The 18,508-nt window shown below is 58.2% G+C and overlaps 1 protein-coding gene across 16 annotated transcripts in view; it reads left to right on the top strand.

The window, feature by feature from the left end:
- Nucleotides 1–18,161, top strand: part of CAPN15 (calpain 15) — a 61,600-nt gene extending 43,439 nt beyond the window's left edge. For 15 of the 16 annotated variants that reach the window (XM_074841538.1, XM_074841535.1, XM_074841545.1 and 12 more), the window contains 11 exons: nt 2,417–3,914; nt 8,279–8,487; nt 8,735–8,918; nt 11,641–11,864; nt 12,895–13,020; nt 14,106–14,258; nt 14,452–14,613; nt 14,930–15,159; nt 15,363–15,523; nt 15,803–15,981; nt 16,163–18,161. In XM_074841538.1, the coding sequence (XP_074697639.1) occupies nt 2,417–3,914; nt 8,279–8,487; nt 8,735–8,918; nt 11,641–11,864; nt 12,895–13,020; nt 14,106–14,258; nt 14,452–14,613; nt 14,930–15,159; nt 15,363–15,523; nt 15,803–15,981; nt 16,163–16,340 (3,304 nt within the window). In that variant the 3' untranslated portion in view covers nt 16,341–18,161. Of the gene's footprint in view, nt 1–2,416; nt 3,915–8,278; nt 8,488–8,734; nt 8,919–11,640; nt 11,865–12,894; nt 13,021–14,105; nt 14,259–14,451; nt 14,614–14,929; nt 15,160–15,362; nt 15,524–15,802; nt 15,989–16,162 lie in introns of all 16 variants that reach the window. The other variant, XM_074841541.1, reaches the window with a different exon arrangement.
- Nucleotides 18,162–18,508: the final 347 nt, after the last annotated feature.

The following is an 18,508-nucleotide window of genomic DNA, read 5'->3' as shown; positions in this document are numbered from 1 at the left end:
GCTCTCCAGCATGGTAGCAGCACGGGACGCTGCAGGAGGATGAATGTGGATGGCACAGGTTGCTGACAGCCTTTGCTTGCCTTTTGCTGATGCCTGTGGTTTGATGAACTTCATCCAGTAAGACGAATGGATGTGACAGGATCACGGTGCCCTTCATGGCCCCATTTGCTTCTCTGCCTCTGCTGGAGCCGGGCACACAGCTCCTTCCCTTTCTGTGTCTGAGGAGTGATCTCCCTTTCAGACAGCTGTGGGCATGGTGCTGCCACAGGAGAGAGGACTGTACAGTGGCTCACAGCTGTAGGACTTCAGGCAGAAAAATCAGTGTTTATATTTCTCTTAGCTGGGAAAGATTCCTTAAATAACTCCAGTAAATAAATACCTTGTAAAGTTCAAACTATGAAGGCATGGTATATGAACCAAATGAATTTTCAAGCTCTCTCTTGCAATAAAATGGATTTCTTGAGTTCAGGCTTTATTTAGAGAAATGTTTGATTTAAGAAGGGAGTTGAAGGTTGTGTCTGATCTCTTTGTGAGGGGGAGCTGCTCTTCCAACGGCTCTGGAGCATGGTCTGGAAATGCTGGAGCATTCCCAGGAGAGTTTGTCATGTACCCAGTCAAACGGAGGGTCACTCTCCTCCTCCCTGGGGTGGTTCTTGCTGCATCCTCTGTCCCTTCAAGACCCCGCTGCTGCAATGCAGTCTGCTCAGCTGCCTTGGGAGGCTGGTTGTGCAGGTGCTGCTGCCTGGGATGCTGGAGGCCAGCCAGGACCCAGTTCCCTCCGCGGACTGCACCAGCGTCTCATAGCTTTCTGCGCCTGCCCTCTATGGCACTAAACATCGTCTTTCCCTTCTTTGTTCCAGCTGGTGTTGTAGTTGAACTTGGTTGTTGAAGGGACATAGAGGGGGAGCCAGTGGTGAGCCTGCTGGGGGTGCAGCTCCCATGATTTAGGCTGCTCGTTCCTTGATCTGGCATGGCCTGAATTTATTGCTCCCAGGAAGAGCTGAGGGCACGGGGTGGACTCAGAGGCTTCTCCTGCAGAGTTGGCCCTGCTCAGGATCTCGGGCAAGCAGGGCAGGGTAGAAGTGGTTGGAAGGTGACCAGCTCAGCTGGAGAGCGGTGCAGCTGGCCTGGAGCTTGAGTTCAAGGTTGGGACTTTAGACTTGGCTGCGTTATCTGGAAGCAGGAGTCCATGGAGGGAGGGCTCTGGGCTCATGCTGCACATTTACCTGAAGGAGAACTGTTTTGTCCTTGTGTGAAGGAGGAGGAAGCAGAAAGCTCTGTTTCAGCCCCGCCTTTGCTCAAAGCTTCAGGAAATGACCCCGATCAGGGGACAGAGGGCACCATGCAGGGCTGGGATTCCTTCTGTGTTTGTCAGCCTGTGTGCAAGCATGGCATTGCCTTCCTGAAAGCGCCAGAAGGGCCGCAGTGAGGGAGAGCTGCTCCCTTGCAAGCTCGGAGGTTGCTGTGGCCTGTGGAGCTGGTGCTGGTGCTGCGCTTTGCTTTCTGAAAATTGAACCTGCCTAGAAAACATTATTACGACTTTCTGCCCTGGAATGAGGTAGCTCTGGCGTACATTGGACCTGTTCCCCCATCAGGGTTTCAGGCATTCTTGGGCAATTCTGGAGGTTGAAACGGAGGGCTGGTGCTGAGGGCAGGGCTCTGTGCCCTCTCCGCTTCTCAGGTAAGCAGGGCAGGAGCTGGAGCTGGGACACGGTGTCCCGCTTTGCTGAGCTCAGAACCTGCTGGTGAGCTGTCCCTGCACCAGTGCACCACAACCTGCTTTGGCTCCAGCACAGAGCTACTGCTCACAGGCTGGCTGGGCCAGGCTTCTGGCCCCAAAGCCAGATAAAAGCACCACCATACACTACAACATGCTTTTCTTTGCTTGGTGGTGTCTGGTGTGGGATAACACAGTTATCCCACTGTGGATAAGTCTTGTGCCCATGGTGGTGAGCCAAAAGCAGGGGAGAGAGAGAGAGGAACAGAAAGTGAAACAGGGGTGGGCTGGAGTGACACTGAAGAAGGAAAGACTTGACCCTGGGAACAGCAAGAAGGCAGAACAGGGTGTCACCTCCTCCAGAGAGTTAAAAACAAGCTGCAGACGTATAAAATTGTTGAGGTTGGGTGCAGAGGCAGCGTGCTTGCTCGCCAGGGCACACGAGACTGGGGTTGGTGGGATTGCGGTGCTGTTTCTTGTGCCCTTCCTGAAGTGTTTTGGGTGGAAGCCAGCTCATTGCTGTGCACTTGGAGAAAGTGGTTGTCAGTGCCAGCGGAACAAGTGCCCAGAAAGCAATGACTGGACTTCTGGTTGCTCTCTTCCTGGAAGCAAGGTCCTGACCGTGCCAGCCCAGGAAACGCGTGGTACCCCCATGTACCGGGTGGCCTTGACCTCACTCTGTCGTCTTCTTTCTTCCAGCCACTCCCACTCTCCCGGCTCCATGGCTGCTGTCCGCGAGTGGTCCTGCACCCGCTGCACCTTTCTGAACCCCGTCGGCCAGCGGCAGTGCTCCATATGCGAAGCCCCCCGCCAGAAACCCGACCTCAACCACATCCTGCGGCTCAGCGTGGAGGAACAGAAATGGGCTTGTGCCCGCTGCACCTTCAGGAACTTTCTGGGCAAGGAAACCTGTGAGGTATGCGGCTTCACCCCGGAGCCAGGCCCTAGCGGCTCCCCCTTGCCCGTCATCAATGGTATCTTGCCCAAGCCCACCGTGCTTGTGGAGCCCAAGGGCACATCCAAGGAGGAGGCTGCCAAGTCAGAAAGCAGCAGCGAGGACTCGGAGGGGAAGAGCCCTGATGAAGCGGAGCTGGAGAGTGGCTGGGCTTGCCAGCGCTGTACACTGCACAACACGCCGGTGGCCAATTCCTGCTCGGCCTGTGGTGGCCCACGCAAGCTCTCCCTGCCCAAGATCCCACCAGAGGCGCTGGTCGTCCCTGAAGTCATCACCCCAGCCGGATTTCACATGGCCCCCTCTACCCCGCAGCCTTTAGTCTCTGCAGAGATCTCTGATGGTGACGCCGTGGCCACCCAGGGCCCAGTGGCTATGGAACAAGAGGCCCAGAAGATACCAGCCTTCAGTCCCTTCTCCCCGGGGCTCCAGAACAACCCGGTGCCCCGAAGCCGCCGGGAGGTGCCCCCCCAGCTGCAGATGCCAGGGCCTGAAGCCTCCCCACCTGTGGCTCAGAGTGCAGCAGGGCAAAAGGGTTCTCCGCAGGGTCAGGCCAGGGCTGCCCCGGCTGCCCGCTTCCAGGAGCTGCTGTCCAACAAGCGGCTGAGCGTGCTGGAGGAGGAGATGGAGGTCAGTCCGTCCCACTGGAAGTGCAGCTCCTGCTCCCTGCTTAACTCTGCCGGGGCCAGCAAGTGCGAGGCTTGCAGCACCCAGAAAAGCAGTGACACCATCAATCTGGTGGGGGACTCGGTGCGATTCACCCCATGCAGCCCCTCCAGCCCTGACTTCACCACCTGGTCCTGTTCCAAGTGCACCCTCAAGAACCCCACTCTGGCCCAGAAGTGCAAAGCCTGCGGCTCCTCCAAGCTGCACGGCTTCCAGGAGCACGGGACGCAGGGCGAGCCGTCCCCCCGCTGCTCCGACTGCGGGGCTTGTGACAAGGGTGGCTGCTCCTCCTGCAGTGGCAGGGCCCCGTCTGCCCGCAAGGTTGCCCGTCTCTTCCCGTCCCAGCTGCCCGCCGGCCAGGAGAGGCCGGGCCAGTGGGCTTGTCCCGCTTGCACCTTGCTCAATGAGCTCAAGGCCAAGCACTGCGTGGCCTGCCATACGCCCCAGCAGTACGTGGCCCAGCGCAAGGGCCTCAAGCCCCTGAAGAGACGGGAGAGCATGCACGTGGAGAAGAGGCGGCAGACAGACGAGGGAGAGGCCAAAGCCCTGTGGGAAAACATCGTGACCTTCTGCCGGGAGGTGAGTGCTTGCTGAACTTAGTCTCACTCCTGGTTTCACTTGGTGGGGACCCTCTTCGTGCCTCCCCCGTGGGTCTGGGACATCGCTTGTCACAGGCAAGCTGCCTTCTGTGTCTTGGGTCCAGAGAAGGTCTTCACCTGCAACAGCTGGATGCTGGTTGTTAACACCGAAATGTAATATTTTAAATTGGTTTGAGATAATCTGTAGGGTGAAGGTGACCCATCTAGTTCACTTTCAATCCAAGGGTGAGGAAGTCTGAGCGTTAACTCTGAAACCTAGTGATATTTTAAATCAGTGAGAGAGAACATCTGAGTTCTGAACATCTTAGTCTGGAGGAGAGGAGGCTGAGGGGAGACCTCATCGCCCTCTACAACTCCCTGAAAGGAGGGTGCAGAGAACCGGGGATGAGTCTCTTTAATCAAGTAACAAGTGATAGGACAAGAGGGAATGGCCTCAAGCTGTGCCAGGGCAGGGTTAGACTGGCTCTTAGGAAGGATTTCTTTGCAGAAGGGTTGTTGGGCGTTGGAATGGGCTGCCCAGGGCAGGGGGGGAGTCCCCATCCCTGGAGGGGTTTAAGGGTCGGGTTGACCCAGCGCTGAGGGATCTGGTGTAGTTGGGAACAGTCAGTGTGAGGTTCATGGTTGGACTAGATAATCTTCAAGGCCTTTTCCAACCTTGATGATTCTGTGATTCTGAGTTGAAGGGGGCATTCTTTGGTGGTCAATACAGCTCCTTCCCTGTCCAAGGGTGGGGAAGGCGGGGAAAGAGTGTGTCCAGGTTTAGTGGTAGCACCACTGTCTGGGCAGCAACTGGGACATGTGGGTGCAGGAAATTTGGGGATGCAGCAGGCAGAGGGTCAGAGCACCAGCAGGGCTGCAGGTGGAGGAACTGCTGCCACTGCCAGCAACTGCAAGTGTTCAAGAACCGTGAGCTGGGCCTTGGTATTCTTCGTTTTGGTGTTTGAGAATGCACAGCTGCAGCTGCAAATGGCTCGTCCCTGTTTTGGGAGGGACAGCCGAGGTTTAGCTGTACCCTGGCTTCAGGTGAGGGTCTCAGGAGTACAAGCTAGCACCTTCCCCTCCCACTGTGAATTGTCTGGCTCGATCTGTTGGGTTTCAGTCTCAAACAGCACTGTGGTGGCCCCATTTTTTCCCCTGAGTGGCATACGGTGCTCCTGTGAACACTGCTCTTTCTCTGCCCTCCTTCTGGGGGAAGCCTCCAGCTCTTCTGGACCAGATGGGAAGGGAGTTGCAGTCCCATTTTGACGTACAGACAAGGCTTTTTCTGCCTGGGCTGAGGAGTGCCTCCATGCGTGTGCCTCCCTTGCACAGACTGGGGCCCACAGAGAAGTTTGGCTCAGGAGGGAAGCTGATGAGAGCGATCCTGTTTTGGGGTTGTGGGGTTTTTTTAATTGCTAAACGTCCATCCTAACAGATGTGGGTGTTTTTATAGCAGAGAGACCCTGATTCTGCTTATCTCCCTCTTTTAAGCAAGTGAATAGCCTCTTTTATAGGCAGGGAACATCTATTACATCCCGTGGAATCAGGCTGAAGGATGAATTATGAGAGATGGCCAAGTTGAATTAGCAGCTTACTGCTGCCAAGAGGGAAGTCTGCCTTGCCTCATCCAGCACAGCTCTCGGTCGGAGCCTTGGCTGAGCCCACTCAGCTCACTAAGCCAGCACTAACAGGCTATTAGATCAGCGCGGGCCATCTCCTGAAAATCCTAAAACTAAACCACTGCTATGTTCTGACACTGTTTATGGGGCTCTGCAGGTCCGAGGAAAGGACTGGCAGCAGTGGTGGGACCGTGCTGCTCCCATACTCATGCTCGCTCTGCTCCCAGCGTGCCCGCAGCCTCCCACCAACGCTCCTGTTCGGGCTGGCGTGTAAGGCAGCCTCCAAGCTTCCTTCTGTCCACGGTGTTTCACAGGCTGTTCAGCCTTCCCCTGGAGGAGAGTGTCAGGCTGGCCAAGTTCTTCTCCGCCTGTTGTCCCCGTGCCCCAAGTCACGTGGAGCAGCCCGCCTTGCTGTGCTGCTCCCTGCAGGGATTTCTGCTCGAGCTCCTGTCGTGGGCGCTCTGTCCTCTGCTATTCCAGGGGTGCCTTTTCCACCACTTCTCAGTCTCTGGTCCCTGCTTTTTCAAGAAGTTCCAGCTTTACCCTTTCTCTTCCTTGGGGGAGGAGAGCAGAGCCGATGTCTTTCACTAGCTGTCTCTGCACTGGGCGTCTGCTTCCCTGTCTTGTGCTGTCTCCTCTCTTGCTTATCCCGCTGTCTCACTACTCTTCTCTAATTAACCATCCTTCCCCCTTTCTGAATAACAACATGCATCAGCACGTTCTGCAGAGCTAGAAAGCAAAACCCAGGACTCTTGCTGTCTGTGCCATGCTCTGGCACGTCTGCCTGCAGAGACTTTCCGTGTGCTGGGGGAGGCCTCATCTCTGTTTTCCTTCTTCTCCACCCATCCGACAGTTTGATACTGGCAGCAAGGCCATGTGGGGGAAGGCAGCAGCCTTCCTCGGCCAGTGCGGTCCCGGGGAGGTGGCAGCAGAGAAGGTCACGTCTCTGGTCCAGAACGGCGTGAAGAGGGTTGTTGGCAGAGCAGGAGGAGTGAAGGAGGTCCGATGCCCTGATTTATTCCCTTGCAGGAGAAGTAAGCAAGGCTCCTCATCTGGCATAATCTGTGAGCAGGCTCATCGCTGCCCAGGCACGAGAGGAGTTACCTGCTCTGATGCTGCCCCTGCAGCTCTTGTGCCTCTCTTTCCCTCCATATCCAGGGATATTAGTAGTGACAACTTTTCTAAAGTATTTAGAAATATGTGAAGGGAGACACATGGTATAAAGGGAGTTAGCTTGTTAGGCAGGCTTGTCCCGATGTTGCTGGGGAATTGCACTGCTACGGCTCTCGTGTTACCTCCACTGTCAGTGCTGGTGAGGTCTGCGGGCTCGTGTGCAGGCTCCTGCAGTGCTGCTGGGTGCTGTCCTGGCCCTGGTGAGACCCTGGTTATGATACTGAGGAGGCTGAAAGCTTCTTCCAGCTCTGCTGCTCGGAAAAGCACCACGGCGACTCTTCAGGGGACAGAAAGCTTGCGATGCCCATAGGCTCTGGCTCACGGACTGCTGCCTTTCTCTGTGTCCACACTGCCCTGCACGGTGGGTTCCTGGGGAGCCCTGGCTGCACCCCGAGAGGCGAGCGTGCAAGGCCGGGATGTGGCAAAGTGAGCTTGCTGGCTGATATGTCAGAGGCAGCCACTCATCAGCTGCACAGAGCAGATGCTCCCCTTTTGAAAGCCAGCAAGCCCTGGGACATGTCTATTTTCACCCCCATTGGTATTTGAACCAGGGACATCTATTAGCTGAAAAACACCCTTCTGCAAAAGAGAAGCTGGAGGTGCTAATTGAGACACCAAGTAGAAAGCATTCAAGTAGGATTGCAACAAAAGAGGAAGGACAACTACTAGTTTGGTGTGCATAAAAGCTAATTTAAATCAGAGCCGGCTTTTGCTGAAAGACTTTAATTTCATTTAATTAAGAATAACAAAGAAATCCTGGTTCTTATTTCATCCTGTGTTTAAACTGTCTGAAAAAGCCGCCCTCCTCCCCTTGGTGAAGTTCTTTGTTCCTTCCCATCCTGCCTCTGTGGCCAATACCTACGGGATTATCTGCCCTTCAGTCCATCCTATTTTATTTAATGCGAGCAGCTATTGCAGGTGGGCTCAGACATGGGATACCCTCACTCTGGAATTGCTTGCCAGTTTGTGGTCAGGCTGAATCCAACTGCGAAAGGTGCCCCTAACATCCTCCGTGGCTGTGCCTCGGGGGTGGCACAGGACTGCCAAGCCCAGTGTGTCCCCCCCACCAGAGCAGGGACAGCTCAGCCCTTAGCACAGGGCTTGCATTGAGGAGCATTTGCTTGCCAGGTGGCTCCTCACAGCTTGCTGCTTGAGTGCTTTGCCACTTATAAGAGGCAGCCAAGGTCCCCCATGGTCCAGCTTTTAGCACCAGCACAAAGTGTGAGACGCTCCCTGCCCGGGGAGGTTCCTGTGGAATAGAAAAAGGCAGATTTGAGTCACAGTCCAGAGCTTGGGGCCTGGAGAGGTGAGTCGGCTCATGGCAGGGCTGAACGCTGGACCTGATGCACAAAATGCATCTGTGCCGTTGTCAGCAGACACCCAGTCCCAGACCTGCTCCCCCGCACGGCATTGGAAGGGGCTGCCTGGGCCAGGCAGGAGGGCTGGGGGCTCTGCTCTCACTCCTGGGGGTGTGGTGGGAGGCTTTTCAGGCCAGCCTAGTCCCAGGAGGCTCCGAGGAGCTGCGTGCTGCACAGCTGCACACTGATGCTCTCCTTGCCTTTCGCTCTCGCAGAACAAAGTCAATTTTGTAGATGACAGTTTCCACCCTGGGCCTAAGTCTGTGGGATTCCCGGAAGGCGACAGTGTGCAGCAGAGGGTAAAACAGTGGCTGCGACCCCACGAAATCAACTGTAGCATCTTCAAGGACCGGTCGGTGAAGTGGTCGGTGTTTCGGACACCCAGGCCCTCAGATATCCTGCAGGGACTGCTGGGAAACTGCTGGTAAGGGGGAGTGAGCCGGGCTGACACCCTCCTGCCCCTTCCTCCTTTCCCCTCCTTTCATCCAGCTCCAGATCAGACCCCTCAGCCCCACTCAAACCCATTTATACCCCCAGGCGTGTACCCCATCCTCTGCCTCACCCCTTACCAAGCAGCTGCGACTGCAGTCCCCTGCGCTGCACGGCTGGGCAGCTGCCTGCTGCCTGCCCGTGCCCCGCTGAGACCATCCCGCGTCCCGTCCCACCGGCAGGTTCCTGAGCGCCCTGGCCGTGCTGGCCGAGCGGCCGGAGCTGGTGGAGAGGGTGATGATCACCAGGACGCTGTGCCCCGAGGGTGCCTACCAGGTGCGGCTGTGCAAGGACGGCACGTGGACCACGGTGCTGGTGGATGACATGCTGCCCTGCGACGAGTGCGGATACCTCCTCTTCTCACAGGTCAGCGGCCCTGAGGGGGAGAGGGGTGCCGGGAAGGGGGGGGCACTGCACCAGGGGCAGGGGGAGGCTCGTCTCTGGCTCTCCCAGGGAGGCAGCGGGAAGAGGTACTGCTGTGGTTCACGTGAAGCCCCTACTCTGCGCTGCATGGGGCGTTTGCAGCTCAAGACCCTGCTTTTTGCTTCGCCCTCGAGACAGCTGAACTCATTGAGGCCGTAATATAAATCTATTTAGGCCCCTTTTGGCATTTTTGAGGCTGTGATGGAGAAGTTTCATTTGCAGTTGCTTTTCCCTCACTCCCTGCACCACAGCTACTTCACTTGCAGGGGAAGCCATCCTTATTCTTCACAGCAAAAGGAAAGTATTTTAACCTGTGTGTTTTGCACTGCGAGAAGCTGAGGGAAAGCTGTTTCTTTCCTCTGCGGGGAGGTCTGGCAGCTTGGCTTTGCCAGGGAGGGACTGTGGAGAGGGAGGGGACGGCACAACAAATCAGCCTGTTTCGAGCCAGTGCCTGGTTGCTCTGAGCACACTCAGGTGGCATCTGCTAGGATTAACGAAGGTCCCTCGGCCTCTTCGGGACGTCACTGCGCGTTATGCCCTGCCCTGCCTGCCAGGCCCAGGGGCACTTGCTGGGATCATGTCCATGAAGGAGACTGGGAACGTCTTTATTGAAACTCAGGTGGCAAAATCTGCCAAACAAAAGGAAGTTTCACTGTCAGGGGGAGACAGGGACCCAGGACTGTTGGGTTGGACTTTGTTCTGCAAATCCCAATCCTGTTTTAAAACACACACAGCCCCAAACCGCATCATGTGTAGATGTCAGAACAGGACTCTGACTGGGGAAACAGGGCCTGAAGATAAGTATTTGGGGAACCTTAATGTCAGTACAGCTTGAGTGGGCTCAGTGGCCTGTGCCTTTCACAGCGTGGAGTCCTGGGGAAACTGCTAATTGTGTCGGAGCTAATGGGCCTGGTGGGGCAGCAGTCCTGGCTCGGCTGGCAGCGCTGGCTCCTGAGCCCTGCGCACCCTGGCCGTGGGTGGAGGGGCAGGGGCTGCACGCTGTGCCACACAGGTACGGCGCTGCCGAGCCTGGGCTGCCTGGCTGCTTTCTCAGCAAGGTGGGTGATCCCTGCAGGGACACGGGGACACTGAGTCAGGCTACATGATTGTCAGTGCTGCTGGAGGCTGCTCCTGTTAAGGAGAAACTTTGGAGAGGGGAAGAAGAAGGAGTCTGTGTCTACATTTTGCCTCTTGGTAGACAGAGAGGATCCAGAGGCATTTCTTTATTTTCAGCATACTTGTCTTGTTTTTTTTCTTTTCTGTCCATCAAGTCTGCTTTTTGGTTTTTTTTAAGATTGAAGGTTTTCACATGGGCTGGGCTTGCCTTGCTTTTGTTTCCAGGGGCATTTGAATCGTGACGAGATTTTTCTGCCAAGTGTTTAGCTGTGTGAGCTGGATGTGGGAGCTAAAAAAAGGAAAAACAGAGATTTCTCAAAATAAAGGGATATCAGGCTCCTATCTGAGCTCCCTGGCTGCAGCTAAGGCAGAAATAAACAACATGGATTTTGTTGAGTGAAGGACTCAAAAATCAGTGAAAAGCACTTGTAAGTTTTCTTTACCCATTGGAAAGAAATCTTCAGTGCCCTGCTTTCCTCTCCCAGCTCTTGGCTGCCACCTGTGAGTCACACACAGTCACAGTGTACCAGTGCTTTTCCCCCACTGCCCTCCAAGCACCGGGTCCTGAACTCAATTTGCTGGGGACGCAGAGGCCTTCTGTCCTCATACGCCTTCCTCTTCGTGTCCTCGCTGCAGGCAGGGGCTGGAGCAGAGGCATCTCCCCCCAGCCTCGGGAGAGGTACAGCACGGCTGGTGACTGCACCCCGCGGCACGCTGAGGACCTGCCACGGTGACTAGAACATAGGGGTAAAGGCTGCGCCCTGAGCCCGCGTTGCTGTGGCCGATGGAGGCTTTGCAAACCTCTGGGTGCATTAATGCAGCTCCTGCGTTTCTTTCTGAGCCCGTAATCAGCCTAGCGATGCCAAGAGCGATAGCATGGCACCAGAGCAAGGTGGCTCCGGGGAGAGTTTTCCCCCCTGAAAAACTTGCAACTTGCAGTTACATCTTGCCACTGTGCTGGAGTAGGGGACTTTGCTGTCTGCCTGGGAGTTTTTGGAGCTTGTTCTTTAAACTTTGGCCCTGTTCCATGGGTGAAATCTAATCGGTCCCATGGCTGTGTGTGCTCTAGGCAGCCTCCTCCACCAAAGGTGTGTTGGTTTTGCTTTCCAACAGTGTGCGAGTGAAAGGCAGCTGTTCCAGATGTGCTCAACATTCTGTTACGTTATTAAACCGTTTTTAATCCAGGTTGAAGCAGAAGGAAGGGATTCTTGGCTTGCAAGGTGGACACCCACCCCTGCCAGCCTGACTGCCCGGGCACCCCAGGGTGCAGCTCTGTTGGTATCCAGGCCTCTTGGATGTTCACTCCAGGCTGTTTTCCCAAGGGGAATTAAACTGTGCAAGCAAAACACTGAGCAGGTCGCTACCTTGGCCTCACGTGAACAAGCTCCTGGTGGCTTGCCCTTGCTGTTCCTGCCTCTCCGTCTCCCCCCACAGCAGAAGGGGGGGCAGGGGTGGGTGAGAGGGGCTTTGCCTTGTCTGCACGTGATGCCTTTGCTTTTCCATCTCCTGCTCAGGACAGCTCGTGATGTTTTTCTCCTTCTTTCCACAGGCCCAGAGGAAGCAGTTGTGGGTCGCCCTCATTGAGAAGGCGCTGGCCAAGCTTCATGGTTCGTACTTTGCCCTCCAGGCAGGGCGTGCTATTGAAGGCCTGGCTACACTAACGGGTGCCCCCTGCGAGAGCCTGATGCTGCAGGTCAGCTCCACTAACCCTCGCGAGGAGCCCATTGACACTGACCTCATCTGGGCCAAAATGCTGAGTTCTAAGGAGGCTGGGTAAGACGAGGCAGGAGGGCGCCGTGGCAGGAGCACGGACACTCGGAAAGGGGGGTGAGGGGGGCAGCTCTTGTTTGTAGAGGCTCAGAGGAGAGGGGCTAGTGCATTACCTAGGGTGGAGCCCACCACCCTTGGCCCTCGTCTGGAGCATGGGTGGAGTTCCCCCTCTAAGCTCTGAGAAATTATTTCTCCTTTGTTTAATTTTCTTATGGAATTAAAATCCTGGTGAACTTCCCTGTGCATGTTTACTCCTGTCTTGCAGGAGTTTTGAAGTGACTGGCATTAAGCCCGCTTGCTTTGCTTTGAGGGTTTTTATTTTTGTATTGTTGAGTGCTTGACCCTGCACGTGTCTCCCACCCGTACATGGCACCTTTGCTGGCCATACCTGGGCATGACTACCTGCAGTTTGTAGGAGACAAAGCAAAAGCAAAGACCTCTTGCTCATCGCTCTGGCAGGAGGGCAGTTAGGTTGGCTGAAGGCAGGGTTGCTCCTGCCAGCCTGCAGTACGGGGCCACATGGGAGGCTGATAAGTCCCAGCATGTGGTGTCCCCCCAAGCCTGGCTGGTGCAGACCTCCTGCAGCCTCTCCTCACCCCTGTGGGATGGGCCAGCTGCCTGCCAAGTGGAGGCAGACGTACCGCTTGCCTTTCTGTGCGGCTGAGCCCTGCCAGCCATCAGAGATGGGCAGGCCCCCAGGGCCTGGCAGAAAACGGGTGAAGTTTGGGCAAATCTCCATTGTGCATGGACAGACCTTTCAGCCCTGCAGGTGAGGGCTTTGCTCAGAGAAGCTCGTCACGGAGCCTGGGCTCAAGACGTGAGCGGGCGGAGGGACCTCACGGCTGCCCAGGCAGAGCTCTGGCCAGGGGGGCTGGGGCACTGCTCTGGGGAGGTTTACAGTGTTGTTGCAGAGCAGGACTATCCGGGAGCCTCCTGGGGGGGAGTCTGTCCCATGCCTCGAGCGGTAGGGATGAGCTTCCCCCCCCATAGCAGGCTTGGCAGGACACTGAGGGGTTTGCTGTCCCCTGTGCAGGTTCCTCATGGGCGCGTCCTGTGGCGGAGGCAACATGAAAGTGGATGATGTGGCCTACGAGAGTATGGGTCTCCGTCCACGGCACGCCTACTCCATCCTGGACGTGCGGGATGTCCAAGGCTTCAGGTGAGTTTGGGGTGGAACCTGGCATGGTACAGCAGACATTCCTGCCAACAGCCTGAGCAGAAACACTGGCGACAGATAATTACATGTTGGAAAGACCCCGAGGACTCCTCTGTGTCCCATCCTTGTGGCCAGCAAGGGCTGTTTGTCCATCCCAGGGTGTCACATAAATGCTGTTGTCATATAGGTGTCTTTGCCTGGCACTGGCCCCACACCCAGGGCCGCGCTGCTTCAGGACGCCCTGTGGTGCAGAACGGTTCACCTGGTCTCACAAGATGCAGAGGATTGAGTTGAGCTCTTTTCAAGAGGAGGCTGAGGGGAGACCTCATCACCCTCTACAACTCCCTGAAAGGAGGGTGCAGAGAGGGGGGATGAGTCTCTTGAACCAAGGAACCAGCGCCAGGACAAGAGGGAATGGCCTCAAGCTGCGCCAGGGCAGGGTCAGACTGGCTCTTAGGAAGGATTTCTTTGCAGAAGGGGTTGTTGGGCGTTGGAATGGGCTGCCCAGGGCAGGGGGGGAGTCCCCATCCCTGGAGGGGTTGAAGAGTCGGGTTGACCCAGCGCTGAGGGATCTGGTGGAGTTGGGAACGGTCAGTGTGAGGTTCATGGTTGGACTGGAGCATCTTCGAGGTCTTTTCCAGCCGAGATGATTCTGTGATTCTGTGAACTCAGTGAGGCAGTCAGGGCATCCATCCCACGTTTGGAGGATGGGAGGATAGAAACGTGTGCTGCCTCTGACAGCCTGGGTGCTGTATGAAGCCCCATTTTGAGCCACGTCGCACACGGCAGCCTCTTTCCTGCTGAGCCCCTTCTCCACAGTGCCTGGCTGGAGGCTCTTTGGGCAGGGGAGGGTAGAGGGAGCTGCAGCAGGCCCAGAGCTGCAGGACGAGGGTGTGTGTGGCCACGGTGGGGGTGGCAAATCAGGTCTAGGATGCTGTGAGGGCTTTGAAAGGCAGGGGCAGAAGTGGTGTGGTGCCCTCTGCGGAGGGCTGGCTGGATCTGCAGAGCTGGGAGAGCATCTCAGAGGTGATCTTCCTTGTGTTCTCCTTCCTCCTAGGCCTCTGACACCGTTTTTCCCCTTCCCTCAGGTTACTGCGGCTCCGAAACCCCTGGGGCCGCTTCTCCTGGAACGGCAGCTGGTCCGACGAGTGGCCGCACTGGCCAGCTCCCTTGCGTCACGACCTGATGCCCCATGGCAGCAGCGAGGGCGTTTTCTGGATGGAGTACAGCGATTTCATTAAGTACGGTAGTGCCCAGGAGGCTGCGGGGTGGGTGGCCAAGCAGGGGACAGAAAATGGGGCAGGGGGTGGCGATGGGGCAGGCAGGACCGGGCGTCCCCAGAGGGTGTGGGTGAGCTGCAGCACGCTGGGCCGGGGGGGCAGAGCAGTGTAGCTGCAGAGGACCCACCTGGGGCTGAGCCCAGCTTCCCCACAGGTATTTTGACTCCGTGGATATCTGCAAGCTCCATTCGGACTGGCACGAGGTGCGTGTGCAGGGCATGTTCCCCAACAAGGCCAATGGGCCGGTGACGGTGACATCGCTGACGGTGTTGGAACGTGCCGCCCTGGAGTTCGCCCTCTTCCAGGAGGGCAGCAGGTGAGCCGGGCAGCGCACGGGCTGCAGGCAGTGACCTGACCCAGGAGAAATCCCCAACGCAGTGCCCTCTCACCCCATGCTGTCCCACGGGGTCGCAGAGCTCAGGGGTGGGCCCCCATCACCGTTTCTCCGATCCTCAGGGTCTGCTCATGTTTTAGCTGAAACCCGAGCCCTGAACGCGCGCTGGTTCCTGGGGCTGGATACTTGGGGCAGCGGGAGGACTCTCCCTCTGGATCTGCCATCCTCCCCGTGGCCTCCACATGCTCTGCAGGCAGCGCTCGGGTGACGTGTGACCCTTTTCCCACTCCCGGCGCAGGCGGTCGGACACGGTGGACAGTCACTTGCTGGATCTGTGCATCATGGTTTTCCGGGCCACTTTCACCAGCGGGAACAAGCTGAGCCTGGGCCGGCTGATGGCTCACAGCAAACGGGCCGTCAAGAAGTTTGTCAACTGCGATGTCATGCTGGAGCCGGGCGAGTACGCCGTCGTGTGCTGTGCCTTCAACCACTGGAGTGCTGCCCTGGCAGGCCCTGCTGCCGCCCAGGGTAAGGGGCTGGGCTGCCCTCCCTGCAGCCGTGCTCCCCAGGGGATGCAGAGGTGGCAAAGCCCTTGATCTTCACCTTGGGGACCTTGCTGGGGGTGGAGGTTGCCTGCATGTGCAGCAGCCTGGCAGCACCCTGCTCCCCGGGGATTGTGGGCTTGGTGACAGTCTCATCGAGCCTCCCCCTTCCTCTGTGTGTCTCTGCAGCGTCCAGTCCCACCAGCAGCCGACCAGCCACCGATTATTCCAGCTATATCCTGGCCATCTACAGCTCCCGCCTGGTGATGGTGGAGCAGGTGGAGGCGCAGCCCACCACGCTGGCGGACGCCATCATCCTGCTGACGGAGAACAAGGGCGAGCGCCATGAGGTGGGTGCGGAGGGCACAGGGCAGGGACTGGGCTCCCCGTGGCTGCTGGCGGGGGCCGGGACCCCGCCTCTGCTGCGTCCTCAGTCTGGCAGGAGTCGGGCAGGGCTGTGCCAGCCACCTAGTCCCCTCCTGCCCCATGGATGCCCACTGTGGCAGCGTGGGGTACCCCAGGGGATGGGCAGCCCTTGGCTGGAGGTGGAAGATGCTGGTGCAGGGGCTGACATTTGGAGACGGGGATGCCTGGAGGCTTCACCCTGCTGACCCTGCTGTTTGCCCCAGGGCCGCGAGGGGATGACCTGCTACTACTTGACGCACGGCTGGGCAGGGCTCATTGTGGTGGTGGAGAACCGGCACCCCAAGTCCTACCTGCACGTCCAGTGCGACTGCACCGACAGCTTCAACGTCGTCTCCACGCGTGGCAGCCTCAAAACGCAGGACAGCGTCCCCCCCCTGCACAGGTCCGGGGTAGGCAGGGGTGGGTCGGCGGGGGGGCTGCCCAGCGAGGGCAGGCAGGAGGCCTGGAGTGAGGCAGAGCCTGGGGCTGGCAGGGAGGCGCAGGCAGAGGGCGGGCGCTGGGGTAGGCAGGATTGCCGGGGTGGAGGCAGCTGCCTGGCCCTGAGCCCGTCCCTCTCTCCGCAGGCAGGTGTTGGTGATCCTCTCCCAGCTGGAGGGTAACGCCGGCTTCTCCATCACCCACCGCCTGGCGCACCGCAAAGCCACCCAGGCCTTCCTCAATGACTGGATGTCGACGAAGGGCACCCACAACCCACTGCTTACTCCCGAGGTCGCCGGGCTCCATGGCCCCCGGCCCCTATGACAAAGCGCCTCCCCCTCCCCACTCCGCTCCCCCGTTATTTTCACCGAACCTCTGGCCTGGGGTCGCCCCCCGAGCTGTCAGCGCTGAGCCGTGGGGCAGAGCCGGAGCATCACACCCAGCACTTTGCTCAGCGCCGCAGGGCCGGGGCGAGCTCTCAGGGCCAGGACCAGCTCTGCCCGCTGCTCCCCCCTGCCCTGGCACCACCGGCCCCCCCCCACGCACTTTATGAGGAGTGGCTGGGGGCACGGGGCCATCTCAGGATCCCACCTGCCCCATACCCGCGCTGGGGCCTGGTGCCCTCAGCCTGCCCCGGGCACACAGCGGCGGGGGGGGGGCTGGAGGTTGCTGTCAAGGCCCTTCCCAGGCACCACGCTCAGGACTCTGCCCCCTCCTGTGGTGCCAGGGCCCTGGCGCTGCAAAAAAAAAAAAAAAGAATATACCTCTGACGTCTGTCCGTCTGTGTGACCCTCCGTCTGTCCCTGGGCCCTTCCCCCTGTCTTTGTTACCCCCATCGTCTGCTGCCGGGACCAGCATGGCACTGAGGCACTGTAGCCAGGCCGGGGGGGGCCAGGGTCACCCTGCTGTGGTGGGGATCTGCTGTGGTGCCTGGACACCCCCCCCAACCTCACCTGTCCCGGGTGCTGGGGCTGCCCCCCACGCCACGCTGGGACAGGAGAAGAGGGCGCTGGGTTGTTCTAGAAAGCTGCTGCTGAGGGGTTTCCGCTGCACCTTGGGGTGAAAGGCAGAGGTGCCCCCCTCCGCTGCTGCTCTGGGGTGGGGAGCGGGGCCACGGCGTGACGCCTGGGGGGGCTGCGGCAGCGGGGACCCCCCTCCACTCGTCACACAAGTGTTACTATGCAAAGGCGGCCACTGAAAGCAGTGCCTGGAGAGAAGCCATGTGTCCCGCGCTGGGCTCAGCCCCCCGGGGGGGTCTGCCCCCTCCCCGTGCCCTGCGGAGGCGAGGGGTGAAAGGCGGCAGGTACAGACCCAGGGTTTGGGGAGCAGTTCGTGTGGCTTTACCACGTTGTCACGTGCCGGGAGGAGGGGGGGGGTGATTTTGTGGGGGGAAGCCCCATCCTTCAGAGGCCAAGTCCTGTGGAAGGTCGTGAGCACAAGGCGAAGGCTTGCAGGAGCCTGGGGGTGCCGCTGCCCAGGCGGGCGCTCGGGGGCAGGGGTGACCCCCCCCACGGCTTCAGGGCCTCGTGGCTCTCCGGCTTGGCGCGGCGGGTGCGTCTGTGTACGTTTGTGTGTGTGTTTTGGGGGTCCCCTGGCCTTACCCTCTGCTTCCCAAACTGTGTGGACCTGCAGCTCGGGACGGGGTGGGGGGCGCGGGGGGAGATGCTGGGCCCTGTTCTGGCAGGGACGGTGCTGGGGGGCAGCCTGCACCCCAAACCCTGTACCGGCAGCCGGGCTGGGTGGGGGGGGGGGTGCGGGGTGTGGGGTTTGCCCAGCGTGTCCCTCTGTGTCCCCCAGGGAGCCAGGGGTTGGCGTTGGGGGGGGAGCTGCCCTGGCACCTTCCCAGCCCCCCTGGCCGGGGCTGCTGAGCCAAGCTCTGTCTGTATTTTTGTTTGTTGATCTGTTTTCTCTCTTCCCTGCTCCTTCCTCCTCGGGATGATTTGTCCTTCACTTTTTTTTTTCTCTCTCTGTCTTTCTGAGCTGTGAATATTTTTAACCCTGTAAATACTGTCCAGCTCTCAAGAAACATAGGATATTTTATCAATTGTAAATCAGATCAGTAATCCCTGTATGATACGAATTATCCATGGGTGGTTTTCAAACTCAGGTTCTGATGGACCAAATAAAGTTTTGTTTTTTACTGAAGCTGCCTGCTTTTGCTGTGCTCAGCTGTGTGTGGGGAGGGGTGGCAGGGAGGGGGTGCCGGCTGGCACTTGGCTGTGAGATTTTGGGGTCCAAGCAAAGAGTCTTGAAGCCATTTCAGTGGAGCGGTGGCCATCCATCCGTCGGTGCCCTGAAAGTAGAGCTGAGCACAAAAAAAGGGTGAATTTGAGTTTCAGGTTTCTTTAGCTGTGCTTTGGGGTGTGGGGGCTGGATAGGGTCACGCAGGGGAGCAGAAAGGAGCAAAAATAAAGCGAAATCCAGAAACTCCTGTAAACTGAGCGGCAGCTGCCCTCTCCCGGGGCCGAGCAGGGCTGCACCACAGCCGGGAG

The sequence above is a fragment of the Strix aluco genome, chromosome 15, assembly GCF_031877795.1.
Source record: "Strix aluco isolate bStrAlu1 chromosome 15, bStrAlu1.hap1, whole genome shotgun sequence".
NCBI classification, from domain to species: domain Eukaryota; kingdom Metazoa; phylum Chordata; class Aves; order Strigiformes; family Strigidae; genus Strix; species Strix aluco.
Note: the sequence above shows the minus strand (reverse complement) of the source record. Positions and strands in the feature narration are given on the sequence as shown.